Raw genomic sequence first — 27,662 nt, 5'->3', positions numbered from 1 at the left:
ATGTAGAGTATTCATTATCTTGATAATCAGTTCCAAAGTTTACGATAAGTCTAGACTTTATTCTTATAACATCAGCTTGAAACTTTTCAGGAAACGTATAACCTTATGCGTTACTGATATAATTTTTATAATCAAAGATATTTCCTCAGTTAATTGACTTATGAAGAAGGGAGCGAAAAGATTAGTCCGCATTACAAACCAACAATTTCCAGACCTTTGTTGCTGTGTTGTTGAAACCTAAACTAATTCAATTGACTGCGTGATGCTTAAGTATGCGCACGTTATCCATCGACCACCAATCGGCTGTTGGCATTACACTTTTACAGTCCATAAGTTCCTCAGTTGCGTTCTTAAAATTTTGCTATGTATGCATTCATTCCAACGCAGTTTGAACTGCCTTGTAACAATTGGATGAAAAAGAAAACAATGTCAGTTATAGACTTATTTGTGGCTGACTGAACAAGTATAATATACTCTTAATTCTCATGCATGTCAGACAAAGTCGGGGCAGGTTTAAACACAGATAATCAGATTTTTCTCGCTTCATGTCAATAAGCAATTTATCTAAATTGGTCCCAATCATGTTTTACTCTAAATACGTCATTTTTGTCACAAATACTAACCATTTTTCGAAAGAAACTCACTGTAAAATTTCAGTCCAATATGCTGACTATACTTCTTCATATAGTACATGAACATACGGATAGATACATGAACATTTTGTTTTTACATTAGCTTTCAAGCATGCAAGATATAGATACGTAAAATGTAAGGACATGCGTATTTCGCACCCTTCTCTCTAAATGTAGGTCTGACTGCATGATGTTTACTTCAGTTCTGCAAGTGTGGCGTCACTCTTTTACAACAACTTTCTCCGTGGCACGAATTGGTTTTGAAAAGAAGCGAAATTGCTCTTTAATCAAATTGACCTCTCTCTTCATCATATATTTTGTCCCCACCTTCTATGAACGTTTGAAGATTAGTTTCACTTCCAGGTCTCACACCGGAAAGAAAGTGCAGACTTGCATACATGTCATTGGGCAAGCTTGCCAGTATGAAAGATTGCAGGTTTCTCTGTTTTAATTGAGTGGTACTGTACCAACCCATCTCTCAACGAGACAAAAGGAAAGCTATCAGAATATAGGAAAGCACTTGGAGTTCCTACTATGGCTGAAATAAGTATTTTGGATGAAACACGCAACCCAAAAATCCGACGCCAGACACAACAAAGTAAGTGCATGGACAAAAGTAAAGCAGGAGTTGTTTCATAGATCAATATTTTGTCAAACATTCCAGTTCTGCAAGTGATTTGAGATTGTTAGCCGACTGTGTTAGGTAAGATAAGATAAGGCAAGATAATATCCGCATATACATGTGTCAGTAAGCTGCAGGCAGCGTCAAAGTGAAAATAAACTTTTAGTGGGTTAGCGCCGAAACCATTCCTCGGTATTTGATATTGAATACCACATACATAATATGTTTCTAACACACAAAGCGGACATCGACACTAACAAGGTGAACGTGTTTTATATGCAATGGACTGCCATATTGCTGAAAGAGATGTAAGTGCTCCATGTTAACACAGTCACCTGTGGTCTATTCCGCTCTGCGTCTATGCGCCCTATAGACGTGTGTACATATGCCTTCTTCTCAGGCATATGTGTACATGTCTATGAGGCGCATAGACGCAGAGCGGAATAGACCACAGGTGACTGTGATGTCAACATGTAGAACCGTGCGTTGAGAATATATACGATCACAATACCAAGCGGTATGAAGATGCCACAACACATGGGCTGAATACTTCATTTTGATTTATTTGTGATTTGTTCACGTAATGATAACATATTTGTCGTAGGTGGTGCCAATAGAAGCGAGATATCCGAAAATCACCGGCGACCGAAAAAAATGGCCGAAAATAGGCGAAGAGAGTCTGTGGCTACTAATGCGGGAGTGCAAAGACAGGTCAACAATGTCACAGACAGAGAAACCGAAAACAATGACGTCACTTCCACTGAATGTGACGTATTCTTTTCATACAACAGTAAGGACAAAGATTGGGTGTTTGAAACAGCAGAGAGACTGGAAAGAGATCACGATATCGTTTGTAGTTACGACTCCAAGGATTTCATCGGTGGCAAAGCCATCACAAGTAACATTATGAATTGCATTAAAATGAGCCGTAAGACTGTTCTGGTGCTATCTCCCGACTTTCTACGCAGTCCTTGGTGTGAATACGAGATGCAGATAGTTCTGAGAGAGCATCTTTTCAGAGAACGAAAAGTTGTCATTCCAGTTCTGCTTCATGATTGCATCATTCCTGACTTCATCTCCCATTTGACATACCTTGAAGTAAAGGATCCTCAGTTCTGGGAAAAATTTCTGGAATTAATTAAATCAGGTTAGTCGTTTTCCAAATTTTTCTAAATTCAAATATCACAGTGGTTACAAATATTTCGTTCCTTTAGCTGCCTGTATTAAGTTCATATGATAAAAGCTATATTGCTATACGTCAGCATCAATCGCAGCGCTATATTAACTGAAAATTATACTTAGCTTGACATCATTCGTTCGGTTTCCATTTCAGAGAGAAGAGACATCGGGGGACTTTCGGAAGTATTTTCATTCGGTCACGAGGCCGGTAAGTTCAGTTTTGGAACCACTCTTTCTGAAATTTATAAACTATTTTCTAAATGAGTTGCTAAGTAATCATGGATTCAATATTAACCATCAATACGGCTAGTTTTCAATCGGGTTCGAACTCACAACATACGGCATCCAGTCTCGTAGCAGAGAGGCAACAGACAGAACCGCTTGGCCAAATCCCCTCTATCATAAAGAATGGTTCAATAACCGGGCTAAATTGTTACATTTTTAGCGACGAAGTTACGTACTGAGGAAGCTAATAGACTAGAGGAGGCAAAATTGACGTAATTTCCGTCAACAGCTTCCGTAAAACTATTTTGTCACACCATGTGATCACACTGTGTTATGTAACGACTACCATATCACCACGAAAATACCTTGAGAAGGAAAGGAGAGATTGTGTTGTGTACATGAAATGACAATAAAATCGAAGTTAGAGCGTACGTGTGAGTGTATTGGCGATAGACCATGATGCATTTACGTTAGAACGTCTATGCTCGATCAATTTACAGTCCCTCGTGAGCTATTCAGCTCTGGGACTATTCGCCCCATATACGTATGTACATAAGCGAGAAACAACCAAAGTCTGGAAACAGAATGGCTATTTCCTATAGGGATTATGCCATCATGTCATCTTCGACGTTCGATTTTACTGTGAAAAGTAGCAAGTTAGTCTATCATGTAACCGTCGATCGTTCCCTATCATTCTCAACATTCATACCTGGTACGTAATTTGCTTAAAAAACGCTCGTTTCGTGTGATTTTCGGCCGAATTCGACGGACACATCGCTAAAACATAAGAGTGAGCAACATTCATGGTTGTTTCTCGCTTATGTACATACGTCTATGGGGCGAATAGTCCCAGAGCTGAATAGCTCACGAGGGACTGTGATCAATTTGTTTTTGTCCTGTCAGTGTAAATTACGAGATTGGTGGACATGTGAATACTATTAATCTTGCGTTTGTGGTCTTAGTCGGACAAGTCGTTCCGATCTCCTTTTTACTATGCAGGAGAGAATGAATTACGTTCCTCATGGGTTTCAAATTAACAAAAAATACGAATTTTTGAGTGAATTTCAAGCGATTTTTTTAATGCAAATTCGTAAAATTACGAGCGAAAATTTCAGCTTTTCATTTCATCGGCGCGATCGTGCAAGATATATCAAACCTCAGTCTGTAAGCTTTTCACATGTTAAGGAGCCACGATAGAAAATTGCCATTGTTTCGTTACATCAAATTGGATTGGTCAGGAGTGGATTTCTGGAAGTATTTTGGCCAATACAAAATGCCCAAACCAAACCGCCATACCTCTGTAAGTTTTATCATGGCGGTCAAGCATGCCAGTACATAAGGATCGGCTGGCCATTTTCTGTTCGAATTTTCCAAACGTAGACAGACTATAACTGTATATAGCCATCCATGGCCAGAAGTCGGGATTTTTTCATTTTAGACATTTTTACATTTTAGTAGTGCATGTTTGACATGTTAGGTCGGAACTAACAGCCGAACTAACGTGACCAAAAGAGCTAAACTTGCAAACCTATCGTGTATCGTGCAGACCTAACATATCCGCACCTATCGTTTCTAAAATGTCTAACGTGTATGCCAGGTTGGAACTAACGTGCCTAAAATGCCAAACGTGCAAACCTATCGTGTATCGTGCAGACCTAACGTTAAAGAACCTATGTCTAACATGTATAGCATTTTAGGGCATACAAATAAGTCCTATTCTATCATGCCAATCGTGCAAACCTATCGTGTATCGTGCACGCCAAACATGGATGCACCTATCGTGTCTAAAGTGTCTAACGTGTATATCATGACTTCACGATTGACATATGGTACCATTCGACTTATCTGGACATACACGTTAGACATTTTAGACACGTTAGGTCCGTACACGTTGGGTCAGCACGTTACACGATAAATTTGCACGATTGGCATGATAGATTTTGACTCTTGGACAACCTAAAATGACATAGGCCTACACGTTAGACATTTTAGACACGTTAGCTCCGTAAATCTTAGGTCGGCACGTTATACGATATGTCTCAAGATTCACGTGATGGCCTACAACACGGCAAGGTCTAACTCTATCATGCCAATCGTGCAAACCTATCGTGTTACGTGCCGACCTAACGTGTACGCACCTAACGTGTCTAAAATGTCTAACGTGCATGTCATTTTAGGTTCTCGACATGGGTCAAAATCTGTCATGCCAATCGTGCAAACCTATCGTGTATCGTGCAAACCTAACGTGTACACACCTAACGTGTCTAAAATGTCTAACGTGCATGTCATTTTAGGTTCTCGACATGGGTCAAAATCTATCATGCCAATCGTGCAAACCTATCGTGTTACGTGCCGACCTAACGTGTACGCACCTAACGTGTCTAAAATGTCTAACGTGCATGTCATTTTAGGTTCTCGACATGGTCAAAATCTATCATGCCAATCGTGCAAACCTATCGTGTATCGTGCAAACCTAACGTGTACACACCTAACGTGTCTAAAATGTCTAACGTGCATGTCATTTTAGGTTCTCGACATGGGTCAAAATCTATCATGCCAATCGTGCAAACCTATCGTGTATCTTGCAAACCTAACGTGTACGGACCTAACGTGTCTAAAATGTCTAACGTGTAGGCCTATATCATGACTGTACCATTCAACTTATCTGGAGACCCTAAAATGCCATACTTGTTAGACATTTTAGACACGTTAGATCCGTACTCGTTAGGTTTGCACGATACACGATAGCTTTGCATGATTGCCATGATAGATTTTGACTCGTGGACAACCTAAAATGACATACACGTTAGACATTTTAGACACGTTAGCTCCGTGAATCTTAGGTCGGCACGTTATACGATATTTCTCAAGATTCACGTGATGGCCTACAAACACGGTAAGGTCTACCTCTATCATGCCAATCGTGCAAACCTATCTTGTATCGTGCAGACCTAACGTGTACGCACCTAACGTGTCTAAAATGTCTAACGTGCATGTCATTTTAGGTTCTCCACATGAGTCAAAATCTATCATGCCAATCATGCAAACCTATCGTGTATCGTGCAAACCTAACGTGTACGGACCTAACGTGTCTAAAATGTCTAACGTGTATATCATTTTAGGTTCTCCACATGAGTCAAAATCTATCATGCCAATCGTGCAAACCTATCGTGTATCGTGCAGACCTTACGTGTACGGACCTAACGTGTCTAAAATGTCTAACGTGCATGTCATTTTAGGTTCTAAACATGGGTCAAAATCTATCATGCCAATCGTGCAAACCTATCGTGTATCGTGCAAACCTAACGTGTAGGCCCTACACACCTAACGTGTCTAAAATGTCTAACGTGCATGTCATTTTAGGTTCTCCACATGAGTCAAAATTTATCATGCCAATCGTGCAAACCTATCGTGTATCGTGCAGACCTTACGTGTACGGACCTAACGTGTCTAAAATGTCTAACGTGCATGTCATTTTAGGTTCTAAACATGGGTCAAAATCTATCATGCCAATCGTGCAAACCTATCGTGTATCGTGCAAACCTAACGTGTACACACCTAACGTGTCTAAAATGTCTAACGTGCAGACTGTTACAGTGTTTAGTCATGCACGTTTGCCTTACACGTTTAGGTTCTATAATGTACAATGGCATACAACTCCCCATAGCACGATAGCTTCAACAATGTGAAACGTGCATTTTTACCAACTACTGGCCATAACTGTATATAGCAAGTAAGACGAGAGTGGAAAGAAAGCAGATAGCTTAGAAAACAAGATAACAGACACAGAGAAGCCCTGAGAGAATACAGAAATGGAAAGGATGGAAAAAGTGCTTCAACTGAACATTAAAGGTCAGTATACATAGCAGTACCTGTATGCATACTGTACATGTCAGCAGCGAGATGACTTTGAAAATCAAGCGGCTCAAATAGGTCATTCATCAAAGGTACCTGGGACATTTAGTGAGCTATGTAATGAGACTGTGTAACGTGATCACTATGTTTGAACTAACACAACTACCGAGAGGTATTTCGTGTGATTCAAGTGAAAGTGCGTTGTAAATCAAAGTATGAGAGTGTAGGAATAGGAACACGAAATCATTTCTGGCAAAGTCAATCAAAATTTTATTTATAATTTGTAATATAATTTGGCGATGTCAGTGAATTCACATGAAAATTCTGCAGTCATGCATATTTATTAATAGTAAATACAGCATTTTTTGGCTTGGCATATAACTACTTATCACTGTTTATGACCACTGTAAATGTTCACTTATTACTTGTGAATGTTCGTGAGAGTGTGGGATAAGACTGCCACTTTCTACAACTGATAATTTTAATGAATTTGATAATTCATCTGTATATACAAGCTTTGCATTTGTATTTCTGTGTCTCATATTTTCAAGACTGTTGAATTGATAAAGTTTATTTTGACATGATGTCATGTCTACTTTTCATGTAATATTGTTTTCTCTTTCAGATAACTCTTCTGTGGCATTAGCATGACAGAGAACGACATGTCATGATGTATGAATGGTGCAAAAGGGGAGACGTTATATAGGTTGCAACTCTATAACAAAAGACAAGGTTAACAGTTAGTGTTGAAACATGCCCAAATCAAGGACAATGACAACTGCTGTCTTGCTTCAGCTAGAGACAGTGCACATTTGTAGATTTGTCTGAAACTTGTGAAAGCTCTGTTTGAACCTGCAATTTGATCGAAGGATGACAATAAAGGTGTTATTAAATGAAGAAGTAGTTTGTGTTTGTAACATCATTCAGTGTAGTCCATATTAAATAGATGTTGCTTTTTGCTTGGACGATGTCTCACTTTGCAAATTTCCAGTTTACTAACAAATTTTTAAATTTACTAAAACTTTTGAGACTGAATTTGTAAATGTACTAAGAATTTTCAAAAGCCAGAGGAAACAGGCATACCAGTGTGATGGGCGACCAGAAGTCCATGGAAATCAAGCAGGTTGTTCTTACATGAACATCGCTGTTTGGTGTGTTGATTTGTGACACACTATGCTAACACGTTTCAACACCCAAAGAAACATTTGTAACTTTATAGTCAATACGACATATTAATCACAATATTTTAATTTTGTATCAGGATATCACAAAACAATGTTGTGATCATCGCGTTCCAGCTGATATGAGTAAGCATGTGTACTTGGCAGGGCCGATCGAGTTTCTGCAAAAAATCAATTCACTGTCATGGACAAGCTAAAGTGACGTCTTTGATAAATGTGTCAATTCAATATCCAAAGAAAATCAAGGCTATCAGTGACAGGAAAAAAGTTTGTTTAGGATTATATTTTCTTTGTAAACTACAGTTCTTTGATGCAGTGTGGTTGTCTGGCAATCCATCGTCACGGCAGATGTAGTGCATGCAATACATAGTCCACACTGTCCAGTCATGCATGCATGTTTTACTGTTATAATTCAATCATGTCAGAATTTTGAAGCAACGAACGTACAAAATCTTGCAGATCAATCAATTTGGATGATCTATGTTGATCTATGCAAATTCCAAGTTTGATGGACATGTGTGAAAATTATATTTTTTGCCTTCATGTACGAGATGGCACGTTTACCAAGCTAGACGCTCACTGCTAAAAACAATAAGTTTTATTATACAGTTTCATATTTCAACCCTTTCTTTGCAGCTTTCTCAGCAACATTTCAAAAACCTCTCTCTTTGCATGCCTGCAGCTAAATGCACTGAGGAGCAACAGCGTCATCATTGGCGCTATTTTTCTGCCTGCGACCGCTCCACACGCTGTAGACTTCTCAAAAGATCTCACGTTCGTACACTATCACACACAAACTAATACAGATTACAAACTACTACTACAAACTACACAGACTACTTGTTTGATAATCAGAATCATTTTCGCATGTTTGCCGGTGATATTAATAATAAGTAGTTGTAGTTTTTTATCATCATAAGTTACTGGTAAACATAGCTTACAAAACATATCTACATTTTGAACATGATACCACAATATATAGCTATCCGCCCGAGGAATGTACATGTAGATGAGAAGGTTTACTTACAGAACCTAGCGAGAATCATGAAATAGAACAACAGGGCAAGTCGGGCCCAAAGGCTGTTGATCATTTGTTTCTCAGCTCTATACTCAAAATGTAATGAGAGATGAACCAGAATACACCCCTAATGCCAATTTAACAAATTACTTTGAGTTTTAAGGTTTCTGACTTTATATTCGATTCTTCACGAAACATACGGAGTACGCTGTAAGACGGACGCACGAGTTATTTAGACCTATTCAATTTAGTTGAATTTCTGAAATTTCCTAATACCATGAAAATTGTAGAGATATCAGTCTTAGAATGCATGTGTTCGATGCCTATACATCCCTTCTGTTTTATTCCAGACAAGTTCAAAGGTCAGACCGTTTATCGTGAGAATGCTGGTTGCCGTTTCTTAACACCATTCAGCTCGCCAAAATTCTACAACACATTATCCTCCAGAGGAATAAGGGTGAATATCTCAAGCATTCTTTCAAAACTTCCTCGGGTCTTGACTGGTCTTCGAAAGAGTATCAGATTTACGGTGTGTCTTGGTGTTATTATTGCTTTAAGAAAGCTCAGTTTCTCAGAAAAACAAGCATGCATAACATTTCCGTTCAGCGACTTGTTAACATCACAAAAGGATGATTGACTTATTGACGTCTGAAACTCTAATGTCTTTGGAAAAATGAGGATTGAATCAAATGAATGAATGCGCTGCATTTTTTTGTTGCAGGTGACAAAAGAAGACTTTGACTGCATCTTGAGCCACACGAATGAGAGAGCTCTTCACCGCTGTTTCTGTTACTTTGTCTGCTTCCAATCTTGGCCTATAAATATTCTTCGTTTGGCAGCAATGTGGTTGATACCATCTGGTCTTTTATATGTGATACTTTATGTGTCGGATACTTCGATTTCCCTTCCAACGGGCATCTTAATTAGTGTGATATTCGTGAATCTTGCTCTGATAATGGTCGCGTTGATAGTTTCCTGTGTTTCGGTAAGAGACATTTACATATCTTGCATCAGCTACAAGTTTTACCCCAAAAACTTAGTCGTAAAAATTATACAATACAAAATCATTACAAATAGAAACTCTATTTGTGTATTACAACTGCCGTAGAAAGAAAATTTGCCCCCAGCTAACTAGATGCGTTTGGCAGTTGTGGTTCTGATAACGAGTTCTTGAATTCACAACCCAGATGAGAAAAATTCATAAGCGACAACTTTTTTTATCGTGCAAGCAATTCGTACGGGAAACTAATCTGCTGATTTTTAGTATGCGCCGCAGTGAAGATTTTCAGTTTTCAGTTGTTCTCGAGCTATCGTATATACTGACACACGCATACACAAAGAAAGACACGTTGCAATGCAACGGATAATTTCACACACTCCTCAAATAATAAAATTTAGAATATAAATTTTTCCTATTGGCGGTTTGTCAGAGGGACATTTGCACCGCTGTAAAGTGCCATCTTTGCGCAATTACGAACATATTTCTCACATTTTCTTCTCTACAAGGAGATTTGAACTTAAGGAATAGCCAAAAACGCATTCATATGACAATAAAATTCGTGAATTGAATGTTTAGTATAAATTGTCATTGAAAGTTTAGTATGGTTTAACGGTTGAGCATAATATCAAGTGACAGCTAATCAAGCATAACCCCGACACCTAAATGGTTTCACCCAAAGCCAATGTTAACAATGGTGATTTTGAACCGATGTCGAAATGCTTGGTATTCAGTATGTCCATAATGTCAAATGTTACTGTTTATCAAGTGAACTTCAGTCCGGACTAGAATTCCTTTGTAGACAGTACGAGTGCATGATGCCGTACACAAATTGCATGGAGATGTATCTTCTCATAATCTAGGGAATAGATTGGAAAATATATTTTGCACAACAGTACAATGAAAATCATCTTCAAAATTTCAAGCTATTGTTTTTCAAACGTCTTAGGTTCTCCCTACAGTTCAACCCATGGACACGAAACAGTTTCGAAAGATCAATCAATCGTGCACTCTTCGAGCATAACATCATTTTGGGATTTGTTACAGCCAATTACTTGACAGGGGCAATGATCGTATCCTTTTCCATTTCTGAAGGTGTCGTTTGATTTGATTTTGATTGTGATTCATTCACAAGCAACATTCAAAGTGACTTTATCTTTCTGATGTAAACTCAAGCTCTTTTTTTTTCTAGGATTTCGACTAAACCATCTTCAAAATGTAACCCTCACCGTTTATTATTGTGAAATTACTCAAACCACTTTGCGCCAAGAATCACAAAACAAAACAAAACAATAGACAGAAATTCAGGTGAACGCTTTACAACACTTAACAAACATAACAATTCTCAAATACCTTTCGACGGAGACATTCTGTGGAAATGTTCGCAGTGCAAGTTACAGATATTGAATTTTCAGAATTACGTGTTTGTAAAAACAATTAGACTTGTTTGAAATACTTTACCTTTTTGACCTACATCGCTGCGAAATAATGGCATCGCTGGGTTGATAACTGTTTTATGAAACTGTCAAAAACAACTGTAACATGCTCTTCTGTTTTTGATTTCGCACGTCTAGTCCTAGAGATTAAAGTCATCTTATCTGAAGTAACGGTCAAAGGGGCGATATAAAATTATTCTTCTATGGACGTACCCGTGGAACAGAATAGTTTATGTATTGTTTTTATGTAATACAATTACATCGATGGCTCGGAAGACATTAAATAATATAAAAACCAGGAGACATTTAATTGATGTTATAGTTTTCTTAACATTTTCTCAGCTTCATATTCTATATTTCAAAACTTCGAAGTGCGTGGTAAGTAGATGAGAATTTTATCTTCTTCCTTACTTTGATTTCAAAGTTCGAAAATGTGGAGAACAGACAGTTCAAAATACTTTGCTGGAATCACCGTTCAGTGACTCGATGACTTTGACTTCTAACGTTTAGTCTCTTTTTTACGGTCTGTATTTCTCTTTGTCAAAAATGTAGGATTACTTGGTGCGATCGCGATATTTTCAGGATAAAAAAAAGGTAGGTTTCTTTCACGTGTACCGACCTTCCGCTTTGCATGCGCCCAGTCATTACGGATGCAATAGAATGACGCATTCTTAACACTTATCTCACTTATCTTAACACTTATCTCACTTATCTCAAGTGAATGAAACACCTCACTGACTGTCCTTTCCTCGTAAGGGAACTATGGATCAAATGTCGATAATTTATTCCCTGTCAAATTTCGGTTTCAGTCCATAGGGGCAAAAGATGTGTGAAAGAATGATTTCCTGATTGGTTTGGTCGAATTTTACAAAAAGAGGAAGATTGCATGATACATTGCATTATCAAGATTTAATTGTTCCCCGACAAATATTTGAATACATCACACGCATAACCAGACATAAACTGTTGCAGTTGTCTGGAAATTAATTGCCACTTTCCTCTGACATTATTGCAAGTAGTTTGTAACTTCACTTACGTTGTCTTGACTGATATTGTTCCCATTGTTCTTCATGTACAACTTCAATAGACGATATCGTTAAATTTACAAACTTCTAAATGTCTGAAATGAACGTGCTAAATTTCATCCACTGTTGACATGTCATTATAGCATCACTTTATCTAACAAGTTTACTTAAGCAATCGGTCAAGCCCTTCAAGCTATACATGTCAAATTGTGGGACTTCTGATGTGAATTTCGCATAGGCTAAGTGTATTTCACTATTATTACATCATTGTTTTATCAATATTCACAGCATTGTCATAAACTTTGGTCGAGTTCTTCAAGTTGAATATCACTAATTGGGAAAGTTCACAGAGTACTAATTAGCTCCTACAAAACATTTTCAATGTCTTTAGCTTCTGTCATCACGTTTAATTACATTAGGACGTATCCATCAAGTTTCATGTTCCTAATTTGGAAAGTGCGATGCGACTCAGGTTCAAAGGTCAATTTTAGCAATTTTTTTTTAATTTCAAATTTCGAACCACCGCGCAGAGATTATGTATAGGCTTTGCGGTATAGTGCGCATGCGCTAGCTTCACCGTTAGGCTCAGCGTTTTGAACTCCGCATGTATCGGTACGGCAAACACGTCGAGCAGACCAAAGCCGGCGCTCCGTACCGTCGAAAAAGCAAGCGAGGTCCACAAAAGCGGACCTGAAAAAGACGGCAACGTGCGCAAAGGTCGATTTAAATGTAAAACAGTCCGACTTTGGCTCATACTCCCTGCAATAACGATCAAGAATGCAGTGAAGAGTCAGATTTGGCCGAGGACGCAGACGATAACGGAGACGTGCTCAGTTCAACAACTATGAAAGTATTTGACACGCTGCTTTTCGAACATATTAGGCTATGCTGATTACATACCCGAGTCCAAAAATTAGTCTGAGCGAGATGAAACTTCTGTTAGTTGCGATAATTTTATCACTCTTGCTGTACATGCTTGGTGTTAGTATCGTGTTCTTTTATATTTTTAAACTCGAGTTTTCTATCGTGCAGTCTTTTCGTGTCTGCTGAGAAACCTTGAACAACACCGTACCCGACATCACGCGACATTTATGTCAAGGAGTTTCCCAAGCCAGTGCAGGAGTTCATACACACATAATGTAGATTCACAAGAGCAAGTTCACCGATCTGCTAATTTTTCGAAACGAAATGCAAATATTTTTTTTATTTCATGCCTTTTCTTTCTTTAAATATAACCCAAAAATTAAATTACGTCAAACGTGAATTGCGAGGGTTCACAAATGATTCTTGTGTGCGTGTTGTCTAAACTTATCAATTACCCGCAGACTCCACAGCTGCTAGCTGGACCTCAACACTGAACGTAAAACAAACCCGGCTCAACTTCTAGAAGTGCTGAAACTAGCAATTTTTGCTATATGAGGTCAGTCATCGAAAGTTTGACTAAAAGTAAAAATCTCCGAAATAATTATGTGTGCGCTGGTATTGCGCCAGTCGAGTGACTCCACTGTAGACTAGTCGATACTCTGTCTCTCGGAACACGCTGTCGATGACAGCCTGCACTGTTCTACGCTACGGCATGATTATTATTAGTTTGATAAAATTGGTACAAGAACACATATAAATAAAGTTTGAAAAAATAACACGAGTCAATCTCTCCCGTCGTAACGAAGGGCGACAAGTTTGCAGTGCGGTGCAAAAGCTAAGAAAATACGACAGACATTTTATGTTGTCAAGAGTTACGTGTGTTCGTCTCATCTTGAGGTAGGAAAACTAGCAAGTGACGTCCCGTTCGCACAGTGTCGGCGCCTAACATGAACTTGACAATCACTTTTCACAAAGAACATGCATAAATTGCCGATCGCGAGACAGGAAGTAGACAACTTGAGTCAGCAACAAGTGAATGCCCGACGCGATCGCGCGACGACAGCACATAAGTCTCGATCGGATAGACTTTTTTACGCAAGTTTCGACGTCTTCGTCTTGACTGTGAACTCTGGTAACCAGATTTTAACCGTTTAGACAACAGTATACAGTTAATCTACTAGTTAAACGTTCCAAAAATGGATTAAATCGCTAAGTACCCCTCTGTGTTTGTTGTGTAAATACCACCCACTGCTGGCACTAAGCATTTGCCAGTTCAGTGTATAATTTCTTTCTATTTTCACACGATCTGCAATCCTAAACATATTCAAAATTCCCAAAACTGACTCTAAATATTTCAACTTAGTCCTGGTGTGAGAAAATTCGCAGAAAATAGTGCGCGAGTCGGACTTCTTGGTCACAATGTGTGACGCATAGGTCGTTTACACAAATCGTCGATTTTCTCAGTTCCGTTTTTGGCAGTGCGTACATTATTCAATAAGTATAAGTCGGCGGCGCCTGGACAGACTAGCCTGATTTTTCATCTGTGGACAGTGAATGAATATATCTGAAAGACCGTGTCTCAGATTTCCGATAAAGGGCCTGGAAGTGAAGATATCCTGACAAACGTGAACAAGGCCGATAATTTATGCAAAAAACGTCAAGTTGACACTTTGAAGGTGCATTGTGCGAAAACAAAAGCGAATTTCAAAAATCTGGGACACGGTTTTTTGCCCAGTATACCCAGCCGTCGATTGCCGTAAACAGATCACCAAGGCCGATTGGAGATTTGTACTTACACTTTTTTGAGTAAAAAACTAAAAAACACGTGTTTTTGAGTAAAACAGCCTATGCGCACTGTTTTTAAAACTAACAAATTTTCTGAACTCTTCGGTGACCGAGCAGATAAAAAAGTACCACATGTCGGGTGTGTGACCACGTCTCCTTTGTGAAATTGAGGATTGAAAATAAGTGACAATGAACCTGAGTCGCTACCAATCCTTGATTGGTTTACCTTTAAATGAAAATTTCTTTCCCTACAATACATCATCGTCTCGTCGAAATAGTTTCAATAACTGTGGTTGTGTCATGATGGTTTAATGTGCCCAATTCGGAAGTTCCATTAATTATGCAATTGACATTTAGATGAAAAAAATGCAAGATGTCTTTCATTACTATATTAGTATTGAATATTCAATATACTTAGAAATTTTCATAAATTTTAGCCAAGTCCTTCCAGTGGAATTTCACCAATTTGGAAACCAGCTAATGTGAAAATGCTATAGATAGATACCTGTCACAGCTGGTATATCACTATGTCGCCAAGAGACAAAGCGAATTTCATCAACTTTCCTCGGACCATTCAAGTTTCATGTCTCTAATTGAGAAATTTCGTCAAATATCCAAACTAGCAATTAACTGATATAAGAATGCCGTAGGCCTACAGTTTCGTTAATATTCTCTCATAGTGTCATTAATGTACATAGCACGTTTCGTCAATTTTGCCCATGTCAATCCACATTTCTGATGTCCCTAAACTTTATTACTAGGTTTCAAAGCCAAGTGATGATTCGATTGAGGACAGCGTTGCTGGTGGCAGTGGCAGATACAACTCAGAAACCACCCCCTTGCTTGATACCAATGATATGGAATCAGTCTCCAAAGTGAGTACAGGTTTACTGTAACTGATCAAGTGGTTACTTAGTTCCGATGTAGAGTATTCATTATCTTTATAATCAGTTCCGAAGTTTACGATAAGTCTAGACTTTATTCTTATAACATCAGCTTGAAACTTTTCCGGAAACGTATAACCTTATGCGTTACATATATTATTTTCCATCCTCAACTTCGAACAGTTCGCGTGTTTCTAACAAAGTTAAATATTTAGGCAATACTTGCGTGAAGGTTTAAGATTCGACAAGCTGTGTTTTAAATATAACGACAATCGCTAATATAACGTCTTCGTATTTTTCACTAGGAAAAGGCGCTGAAGTTTATGGCTGAGATTTGTGGTGAATATGTCAGGGAAGTAGGTCAACGGAAAGCCGATGACCCTTGGCTTGGACAACGCCACACACGACAGAGACAGTGTCTCTGTCAATACATACAATCAAAGAAGTTCAAAGAGTTAGTCTAGTGTTGCGGATGTACCGCAGTAAATATGAGATACCAAAATTTGATGACATCAGTATGGCAGGGATTCTTAAGGCAATGAAATTTGAAAGTTTGAGGGACAGAACAATTTTGAATAAAACCATTCATTCATGTGGGATTGTTATGTTGCACTACACCGACTGTAAACTATTTGGCAGTTTGTAAAAGCTATCATTATAGTTGATGATTCATCCAACGTATTGCTATACAATGGCATGCGAAAGCGTACAATGTACTCGGTGAGCGCAAATTTGCTAAAATGTAGTGAAAGAGATATACCATTGTATGTTTACTTGTTGAACGTCAGTAACACTGGATAGTTATGGAGGTGTACTTTGTTGCCTTGCTTGTCGGAATAGGGAAATAATTTCAGCCAGATACTCTTATGTATAATTTGGTTAGTAGGTTAAAGGTTAATTAATATTTTGGAACGTTTGTACCTGTTTACGTGCCTATTTCGGCCTATGAACTTCTAAGAATAAGGTGTCTGATATGGTGTGTAGGGTCCAGTCACTTAGTTTTCCACATCCTGTAGTCTGCAGTGTCCAGTCAGTTACCTTTCACATCAAATACCAAGGACAACCATAAAAACCATAATTGGAGTAAAGTAGTCTTTCTAAGACATGAGATGGAACAGTCATTTTATGAAATGCACGATAATCATGCAGATTTTATTTCAAGGTTGTCTTCGATGTTGCGATGTGCCCTTTCGGTAAAGTGGTGCAACTCATAAAATTATGTCTTGGTATTATTGTTTTGAATCGTTTTGAACACGCTTCCATTTAGATAAACAATATAATTTGATCATATTCCTATTTCGAAAAGTATAACTGCCTCGTTCTATGATTGCAATACTCAAGCAATGCACTACATAAAGAAGACATTCCTGATTATGTTGCGCGTATTGAGACTAAATATCTAGGTGCAATTAAAGTTACAAAAAATGCTGCTTTTCACCTTGTTTTCATAGATTTAGTTCAAAGTGATGTGATGTGATGTGAAGACCTGCTATTTTTCTTATAAATGTATTTGTGTCTGCTTGGTACAACACTAGTAATGCATGGTTAAATTTATATGTACAAATAATATCTCCGGGTTCAACCCAGAATATAGCAGCTAATATACAGTTTCGCAAAAAAATTGGACTTTGTAAACGCACTCAGTGAGATAACACAAAAGCTATCTGAACAACTGACTCTTAACCACCCAACACAGCAATCAAGTTGATTTACGCTATTAAAACACGATATTTTTGATGGGGCAGTGTGAAAATGGCACCAGAATTATAATATGCCTATATTATTCTTGGGTCACCGTGGAGTAGACATGTCGATAGTGACAAATATCTTTGTCGCTAAATACGTGTCATGAACAGTGTGAGAACCCTGCCTTTTTATGGGGGTCCACTTTTATTACTGTTTTGATCTGAATTCAACTGACTTCAATAATATACCACTTTACACGTACATGCACCATGTTGAGAAGCCTTTACGTGTCGACTTCCGTTCGAGATTTCACCAAGAAAACATATTTCATAAGTGGAACAAAGTTCTTAAGTCAAAAGTTACAGGATCTGTGGCTTCAATTCAATGATACTTAGTATGCTCTTGCCAAGTCAGTTTCCACTAGTTAGAAACTTATTCTGGTAGTCATTAGCTGGTATTTTAGTATGAAAATCGAAAATCGTTCTTATCAGCTCGTAGCAAAACTCCAATGTTCTCATTTTTCTGACATTTGTTCATTTATGAATAATCGAACTCTCAAACTTTTCCAATTATTTTTTAATCTACCACTTGTGTGTGTTCATTTGGTGTAAGTAAACTTTTCACCGGCTTAGTTTTTCGAAAATCGAAAATTTTATTTTTCTCCATAGAGTTAACAGAGGGATGGCAGCCATTTTGAATTTCTAATATCAGTAAATCTTGGATAGTTTATTTCTCTAGTACCAAAATTTGCACGGTGACCCCTGATTTTTATTCTTGATTTTGAAAGAGAATGATTGAAATATTCTTTTGGGAAAGTTTGAGCAAAGGTTTAAGTCTTTCACTTTCAAGGCGCATACTACCTTATAGTATCACTTGTATACATTTGCATATGTGTATTCAGCTGTTTCCAGGACCATAGCATAATAAAAATACAAATTTCTGACCGACCGATTCTAATTTTCTCGGATTTTCGATTTTACATCATCGTCACATGTCCTTCATACATAAAATCTTGAGATTTGAATGCTCTACTGTTCGTCACTAACAGGTATCCACATCTTAGTGGATAGTACACGTTGCTGTTTCAGAAATAGGTTGATTGTCCAGTACGCGACATATTTTGCACTAGCATATAACGATATGAAAACCCATGAAAACGTTCGTCTTTGGTTATATTCACAGGTAGTCACGGGTTATTTTCGGGAAAAGGAAAATTGGCAGAATAAAAAAATAAGTGTCTAGCTTAAAAAAATACTTTAATAATTCTCTGTAAGTTTGATAAAAAATACGTATGCAGATAGAACGACGTTCAACAACGAACATCTTTGTGATTTTTCACGTTGAGAATATGAATCGCGGCTGTAAACATTTCGGGTGGAATCTCAGAGTGAGTGCCATTCGAACTCGAATCTAGAAGTTTGGAGTTATAAATGTGGCAATGTATAGAAGAGTGTTTTTTGACAGAAGGAGGTCGACCAGGTCACGTGAAGCTTCCATCTCCTGTCACAAGGTAGAGTCGTACATCGTGTATTAGATAGTCCAAGACTTGCATCAGCTCTGGTTTGACGTAGTGAAAACTGATTGCATACTTGGAACAGCACTCTTTACCCTGAATCGAGATAAGAATTGGAAGAACGTTAAGTAATGCAATTTTTACATTGAAAATCAAGGGATAAAAGAGATGGGAAATGATGATACGGGTATTCAACGTATTGGATCATTTGGTGTTACACAAGATAAGATATCTTATCAGATCTGCTGCCGTTGGTTTAACACTCGTACCTATCAAAAATGACAACCAAGCAGATCTGCTCATTTGTTCTTCAGAATGGTACAAACACCAATAAGACTTCTAGCATGTTTAGACTGAGTACAGCGTTGATGTTCCACAACCATTCTAGCATCTGTCCTGTGCTGCGAGGAACTTTATACAGGCAGCAGTCACTTTTGGAAAGGCAGGTTTTAATAATTTACATGTAGGAAAGGATATCATCATACAGAATGATTAAACCTACCATAATAATTTATTTTATTTAATATCTATAGAATAATAAATATACCAATAGAAATCAGTGGCAAAGTTTATCAAAAAATTATAGACAGTTCTATCATTATTCTTTGAATTTTTACATGACAACAAATTTCATTTCGAGTCTATCACCTTGACAAAAGTTTAACTTCGAAGAACCGTGTCTAGAAAAACGATGTAGGCCTATAGTGTTTCAATAAAATTTGTGGGAAATTTCTGTCCTTTTCTGTCTACTCAGTAACTACATCGATTAGCTATTTTCTCACTTAAATCTGGTTTCATTGCTTTACTTTTCCATTTTACACCGCTTCAATGCTGTTATGTGATTCTCGCACAAAAATTACAGTCAGAGTCCCATTGCGCTCTACGCCGAAGGCTTGTCTTCTGCTTTTTCGTCAAAATCGTTGGGTAGAATAAATAGCTCATTCTTTTGCCATTGAATAGCTCGCTAGATAGTGCGCGGGAAACCGCTAGCATTCACAGACATAAATGACAGGTGTATTCGACTCGAAGCCCAGACGTACAGACAGATTGAAGACCTACATGTAATATGTAGATTTGCCACCCATCGCTTGGTTTTTCTTGGCAGCAGTTACTGGCTAGCCAATTAGCATGACAATCTACTGAAGTTTATCCCTTCAGTTTATTCAGTTTTGATATCAAATGCCCACAGACTTGGAGCCAGTCTAGTCAAGACGTTCAGTTTGATAATCGGCCTCTTAAAGCATAGACCCAAGAGAAAACGTTGTTTTGTTTTGTTTTCTCTCTCTCTCTAGGGTCTCAGCTAGAGTGAATAGACACCTTAGCTGATTTCAGAATAGACACGTAGAAAGCGTTTGTAGAGATTGTAGCCCCAGGTTGAGGAGGGAATGCCATTCGAATGAATGGTCTTTAGTTGTGAATTTATGGGTGTTGTGGCAGTCTCGTTAATAATACACGCGGGCCGTGGGCACATCCCAAGCACTGCCCTCTGAAACAGTGAAGTACCGACCTATGAGTTGATGATTGATTGGATGAACGACATACAGACAGGCAGTGTCGTCGCATGTATGTGTTTGCGTGCGTTCGTGTGTGTGTGTGTCTGTGTGTGTAGATGTATAGGTATGTGTGTGTACAGAGCGAGAGTCTGTGTCCTAGACTTGGTTCAAGACTATGATTTGTGAATGATTGAGTTGGGTGAATGCAATGATTTATGTTCTGTTTCCATATGAAACCCTTGAGTGGGGCGAACGCGATGAGTGGAGTGAACACTACACAGGGGAGTTTCTCCCGGAATCCGACAGAAACTAACGAACTAAATCCGACAGAAACTAACTCACTACAACTGCGCAGACTCATGGTTAACGCGTTCAATCGCAAGGAAAATCTGGCTCGGGCTGCCAAATTTCAGATGCGTTTGTATGAACTAGGTGAGACGCAAGAGAAGCTATTACAAATGATTTTTTTAGAAATTCATCGATTTGAACCAAGTCTATCTGTGTCCATGCATATACATGTATGTGTATATGTGCACATACATACAATATATATATATATATATATATATATATATATATATATATATATATATATATATATATATATATATATATATATATATATATATATATATGTGTGTGTGTGTGTGTGTGTGTGTGTGTGTGTGTGTGTGTGTGTGTATGTGTGTGTCTGTGTGTGTCTGTGTGTCTGTGTCTGTCTGTCTGTGTCTGTATCTGTGCAATACATATAACGTAATGTACATGTGTATGTGTGTACACAGATAATATTATTCATAATTATTACAAACCGTTTTGTAAGGATAGTATGTGGCTCCATGGTACCAAGCATCAACTTTACCATTCAAGAACTTTGCAGGGTCAAATGGTATAAATCGTGGTTTGCCTTCTGGGTCTCTTGAATCTATTTGAGTCACGCCAAACTTCCTGAGACAGAACGCCATCTCCACATCTTCTCGGCCAACGTTCAACTTGTTGCAAGAATGTGAATCTAGAACACCGCACTCAACAAACCTCTGCAAGGCGGTCCTACTGAGGGCGTACCCAGCGCCTCCACTGACGAAGGTCAAGTTGAGAGACCGGTTGATTAACGTATGTCCTAGGAAGCTGGGTTTATTCGGGTCGTGCTGTGAGAGTAAGTAACGAAGGTTTTCGACGATAAGATAGGTATCGTCATCAGCTTTCACAAACCAATCGAATTCGTTAAAGTGGTGTTCATAGGCATAACGAAAAGCAGCTTTGGTCTTTCCCCACAGAAAAGAATGACCCTCGGGTACATCCAGTTTGATGATAGGAAAATCCTTATCTTCGAAAGAACTGAAGTACAAAGTTTTGTCACATCTTGGTCCCCAGGTGTCTCTCACATACGGCAATCTCTTCCCCGCGTAGAGCGGACTAGTAGCTACCCAGCACAGAATTCTCACGTTCTTGGTAAGTTCTTCTGGAGATGAAAATTTCTCAGGTGCTTCGTATGGTTGTGTTAAATGTTCATAGTTTTTCAAAGCAGTGTGGTTTTTGGCAAGAAGGGCGCGGCAGTAAGGAGAAATGGTTGGCTCTGGACCTGGAGTGGTTGTTAGTACTGGTTTTTTAAAATTATCAAAAGTTTCGTTTTTTCCTGAGAGAGAGAGAGAGAGAGAGAGAGAGAGAGAGGAAATATTTATACGTAATTGAGAAAAAGGTGACCATTTTTCTGTCAGCTCAATCTTTCGGGAAACTTTGGGCGACCTCAACGAAGTGTTGAATGGTGATACCAATGCCTTGTCAACGTAACAAAAGAGAACAACTGATTTTTGTTTTCCTTGTTTGTAGCATGTCAAGTTCACCAGGTTCTATTTTACTTTATTTCGCAACGGTAACTGAACGACACTTCGCTACCGAGAGAATATAATCGGTTTTTGTCAAGCTTTCAAACATTCCCGGAGCCTTTTGATATTTCGACAATTTCTCAAATCGAACAATTACAAAATGGAAAGGCAGTTATCCGTATTATGGCTCTAGGCAACTAATAAAAGTACGAGTGGCTTGACCTTTACTACAGGTCGCGAGGTTTGGTTAGTTTGCTTTTTACACTCATTGATATTTAATGATTAACCGACAAGCCTTTCCTAGCTGCTAACATCTAATCATTAGACTTCAAATGATAAACCTTAAAGATTATCTAACTCTATGGAAAATTAGGAATCTGTGTTCATTTGAGTGGCCAGACTGTATACCGTAAAAGGCCTGGGCCTTACAGTTATGGTTCCATACATCATTCAATCTTATTGAATTGTACGGCCGAAAGAATTAAACTTTGGCGCCCAATTTTTATTCGTTTGATAAACATTCAACTGCATTTAGGACACAAAGGCTACCTGTTAGTTGTCCTTACTAAACGTAAAACTTACCAACAGGCAAAGAGAATACCTTCTGGTGTTGCAGCCCCTTTTTATAGGGAGGTTGGACCCTCTTGCCGCTACTGGCCACCGTCACGTCGTCGCCAGACGAATTACCGATAGACTTGCTAAGGCCTACAACGAACCACAGGTCGACGTTTGTTGTGTGATGGTGTCCACCGTATGCAAACAGCAGTATGACAAACGCACCTACACCCAGGAAAATTCCCATGGCCACTTTTTTCCCGATCGTGGAACTGGATGATTCCGACGACACCATGTTCGACGGTTATTGGGAGAGCTCTTGGGATAGATGTTCTCACCACCTCAAGAAACTATACACTGCTCTGTCACACATCGGGAAACATTCAACAGGTGATGTTAGCAATATGGTGAAACGATGTTCATCTGTTTGTTGGTCGGGTTTGTTTGATCTTGCCTCACCTGACTGGTTGTGACAGCGCTGCCTGCCATGACGTCACATATGTAAATATTGTATTGAGAATGAGAAGGGAACAAGATGTAGAATTTAAATTCCCAACATATCATGAATTTTTTGATATCCCCAGTTTGTATATAGTATTTTTATCGCGTGCGATCGATAGGTTCGTTGTGTCCGCAATGTTCTTATACCTCTATGTGAGATGACAATTTCAATGACCATCCCAGAAAGTAAAAATGATAAAATTGAGGAAACTAGATCAACTACAGCCTAAGGGAAACTAAACGAAGCAGGCACTCTTTTGTTTTTGATTAAACTAAATGTATGTCTATAGCAGTTCATGACCTAACTACGGCATCATTATCGGACGTCGACGGAGTCTGTTGTACTGATATTTGTCGGAAAATTTTGACGAGATTTTCTCAAATTACTTTAATTGAATTGTATTTGTTTTACATTTTTACCATGGAACTTTAAAAACCAGATGTCAAGGAATTTGACTTCAGCGTGTTAACAAAAACAGACGAATAAATACAAAATGTCATAGTATTTCGGTCAACTGCATTTTTATCAACGACATTACATTATAAAGTCGCCAAGGTATCTGTAAGTAAAATTCCCGGTGTAAAATCCCTACAATACTTCATGTATTTCGGTAATGCATCGAAATTTATGACTAAACCATTTGGCAATCAAATAAATTTACATAGTCATAGTTCATAGTTGCGTTGATATCCTAATTCATAATAATAATTCTATAGAATTTCAAAACTTCCTTAGTTTCTTTGCATTCAAAGCAATGATGTTGTGTCTGTACTCTTATATAATGATCAAACAAAGCGTTTCCTCTCATTTTCCGCCGATAAAGCTTTGAATTATTTACACATCTTTTATGTAGAAATTTCGAGTCGGATTCCCGTAACCCATTCTCATCTGAATTTTTATATTCCGAGAGGCAAACTTTTCCAGTTGACCACTTGCTTGAAATATTTTTTCCAGCTTGACATGCTTGGTGAGTACATTCTTAACCACGAACTTGTAAACTTGCTTTGTTTCGTGATGTTTTAGTTTTACAATTTATTCATAACAACCTTATATTTATTACGCTTCATAGAGACAAAATTTATGTACATAAAATTCCACACGATATTTTCAGGAAAACTTCGATTACGTTGCGCTGGAATGAAATTTTACGCTTCAAGAATACATGATAGAATTCAGATATTTTCCTGCAAGCATCTCAGAATGCACTATTTTCTTGGACAAAACATCCCTGATACAGAATGTTGCGCTGTGGGTTTGAACAAAAACACAGGATTGTTTTTCCGATGTGCTTCTTTTTCACAGATAATTCTCTTCATCCGTGTCAGTGCTCTAACTTTCAAACTAATAGCGGGCATGTTACAACCTCCATTACTGATACCTTTTACGATAAAATCGTAAATTAACTTATCAGTTTTGTTGATAACATGTTAAAAAGAGATATCATAGAAACTGAATATGTAAGCTTGGACAGCCAAAGTAAATTAATTATTATAATTTTACCATATACACAGACAAATGTCTTTTACTCCAAGACATTAGAGTGTTTTAAAACTTGTTACTTTTGAATCCCAATATTAAGGTAGTATGCGCTTCGAAAGTGAAAGACTTAAACTTTTGCTCAAACTTTCCTGAATGAAACTTTCAATCATTCTCATACCAAATCAACAATAAAATTTTTGGTCACCGTACAAATTTTGGAAATAGCGAAACAAACTACCAAACATTTTGAGATATTGAATTTTAAAATGGCCACCATGCCTAAGTTACTCTATGGGCGAAAAATGAAATTTTGTATATTCGAAAAACTAAGCGGGTGAAAGTTTTTCTCTCCAAGGGCTTTAAACTGAGCCCCCACAAGTGGTAGCTTAGAAGAGAATTGTAAAAATGTGAGAGTCCCGACTATCTGTCCCCGAGGCGTGTTCTACCTTAAGATATTCACATTTTAGAAGATCATACCAAAACCAGACACCAAGCGCTTTGACTTGTTGATAAGTCCATTTCCATCAGCAACTTTACTTGTAGAATTTCTTTTATTGCCTGTACACACAGCTTCTGTTTTATGAATATTCATCTTTAAACCCGATATCATGTCCAAATCTTTCATGTATTTCTAAAAATTGAATTTTCATCTTCTTCTAATACTGTATTATCACGTAGCGATTTTCACAATACCTTTTTTAAAGCTCTACATGGTAACTTGAAACCTTTGAGATATCTCATCAATTTATCTTATTTTACAGGCGATAACATCTCTTCACATAGAACGAAAGGTAAAGCGGGTATCCTTGTCGGTCACCTATGGAAAGTGGAAAGAAACTTCAATCACCAGTAATAATACAACTCTGGATGTCCACATATATCAATTGAAATCATTATCACCAAAACTAAAACTGTGAAGTTCGGTCTATAAAATTCCAATTTTCATAATCAAATGATTTTTCAAAGTGAATAAACAGTGCTGCTCCTGCTTCATACTTTACTGTATACTGAAATATGTGCACACAAGTCCAACCACTTCCCGAATATATCGACTTTTTATACACCACCTGATCAGTTTTAACAATACCAGAGACGACTTTTGACAGCCTATTAGACACAACATGAGTATCAAAAGGATTTTGTAATGAACTCAAAGTAAAGAAATCGGGCGCCAGTTTTTTTGTAGCTCCGTTCCATTTTTCTTATGCAAGAGAGTCAAAATACCTCTTTGTTACGTAACTGAAAGACTGTACGTCATTCTGAAATGCATCATCGAAAAATCGATCACAAGACTACCAATCAACAGCCAGCAGCAGACATTGTGAAACTCCTCGCTGAACCCGTCATACCGGATGACTTGTTCTTTCTCATCCTCTGTAATGCGTTAAAGGAAGGGGACTCGATCCCAGGGATCGAGTTTGTTCTAGTCTGTAAGAGGATTATGAAGGTGTCATAGCCTTTTGTTTTCCATTGAAATTGTATTCTTGTAAGTAAATTTCCTGGCAAGACAATCTGACGTCGGACCCATGCCTTTAATACATTCTTTGTTAGATATTTTCCCGCCACATATGTCATTTTAGACACTGGAGAGTTTTGGTAAGTTGACATTACTCATAAAACCATCAAAAATGCAACTTTTTCCTTCGATTTCTGTACAGTTCCTTATAAAATCGCATCTGCTTACTCAATACTTTCTGGGTCTGTAACAACAGACTTTGCTATCAATTTATATTTTCTTTTACGTCTCTTTTCAAGACTCAGAAAGTCCTCAGTACTTTTTTCTTTTCAACCCAGCGCACTATAGAGCGCTTATTTAGAATCATCCCTTGTGCTGCTGTGACCAAAATATCATTCGAGGATTCTCGAGACAAATTCTCAAGATACGCGTAATTTTCATACGCGTTGTGTTTGCAAAGACGCATTTCACTCCCTGGTAATTTTCGGTATCCTGTTTCCGACTGTACGTTCTTTTCTTCTCCTTCTTTTCGTAACAATACTTGGTAGTAAAATATTTCAAATCTTCCTTCACTAACTCCTATTTTATTTGATTGCATTCGACCTGCCTGTATTCTCTGTACACTTTTCCACCACAATAACAAGTTTGTTCAAATAATTCCGTGTTTGAAATAACTGTACGCTGCACAACTGTCGATCAAAATAGATGAGTATCGTCATGCGGAACTTCATAATTGGTACGCCTTGTATATCGTGAGACTTTGCAACCCCCGAAGTTTCAGTACTTAGACTGCTTAGAAAAGCTTCGAAGTGGTCTTTTCATCAGAACTGGCATTAAGCTTTGGTTTAAAGACATTTTGGACGTCAGTTATTGAGTATTTCGGGATGTGAACTGTGATAAACTACTTTAAACATTTCAAGGCCGTGATTTGACTTATCATATTCACCACTTTTCAGCTGTGTCGGGTTTACGTCATTTCGGACCTGTACATTTAGTCAAACTCACAAACGTCGCCGTTCCGTTCCCGACGTTTTAAGTCTAAATTTATTCCACAAGATTAACAAATACCAATCATGATCACACTTGTATACACGCCATTGCCTGAACTACAAGCCTCTTTTCAGCAAGCTGGAGGCATTACCACAAATTTGCCAAGCCCCGTTTCAACATAATGACACATTTCTTGCAAGTCAAAAAATAGTACCCTTCCAACGACTCTATTTTTTGGGTGAAGGTTCTCAAGGTCAAGATAATGATTCTCGTTCATAAATCCCATAGAATTTCAATATCTTGTGCAGTACCATATATGCTGTTCCCATCGCATAAGAAATGGATCACATTTAGTTGATATAGTCTGGTGTATTCGGCTTCTAAAAAACACTCGTAGAATTACACCTGTGTTCACTAATTGAAACGTTTATCTGAAACATTTAAGGCATTATGCGCCTCAAG

At 38.0% G+C, this 27,662-nt stretch overlaps 2 protein-coding genes across 2 annotated transcripts; one reads left to right on the top strand and one right to left on the bottom strand.

Annotated features, from left to right (window-relative positions):
- The first annotated feature begins 1,020 nt into the window (after positions 1 to 1,020).
- On the top strand, positions 1,021 to 18,333 carry LOC139147268 (uncharacterized). Its single transcript, XM_070718300.1, has 10 exons — positions 1,021 to 1,230; positions 1,859 to 2,401; positions 2,588 to 2,641; positions 9,063 to 9,169; positions 9,434 to 9,697; positions 10,672 to 10,782; positions 11,488 to 11,523; positions 11,698 to 11,739; positions 15,581 to 15,694; positions 16,009 to 18,333. The coding sequence occupies exons 1-10, from the start codon at positions 1,167 to 1,169 to the stop codon at positions 16,165 to 16,167; spliced, it is 1,494 nt and encodes a 497-aa protein (XP_070574401.1). The 5' UTR covers positions 1,021 to 1,166; the 3' UTR covers positions 16,168 to 18,333.
- Positions 18,334 to 18,626: 293 nt separating this feature from the next.
- Positions 18,627 to 23,215, bottom strand: LOC139147269 (glycoprotein-N-acetylgalactosamine 3-beta-galactosyltransferase 1-like). Its single transcript, XM_070718301.1, has 3 exons — positions 22,801 to 23,215; positions 21,205 to 22,028; positions 18,627 to 18,998 (listed from the first exon to the last, which is right to left on the bottom strand). Exons 1-3 carry the CDS (start codon positions 23,066 to 23,068, stop codon positions 18,870 to 18,872), a joined length of 1,221 nt encoding a protein of 406 aa, XP_070574402.1. The 5' UTR covers positions 23,069 to 23,215; the 3' UTR covers positions 18,627 to 18,869.
- Positions 23,216 to 27,662: the final 4,447 nt, after the last annotated feature.

The sequence above is a fragment of the Ptychodera flava genome, chromosome 13 (assembly GCF_041260155.1).
Source record: "Ptychodera flava strain L36383 chromosome 13, AS_Pfla_20210202, whole genome shotgun sequence".
In the NCBI taxonomy this organism is placed as follows: domain Eukaryota; kingdom Metazoa; phylum Hemichordata; class Enteropneusta; family Ptychoderidae; genus Ptychodera; species Ptychodera flava.
The sequence above is the reverse complement of the archived record's forward strand: the minus strand, read 5'-3'. Positions and strand labels throughout refer to the sequence as shown.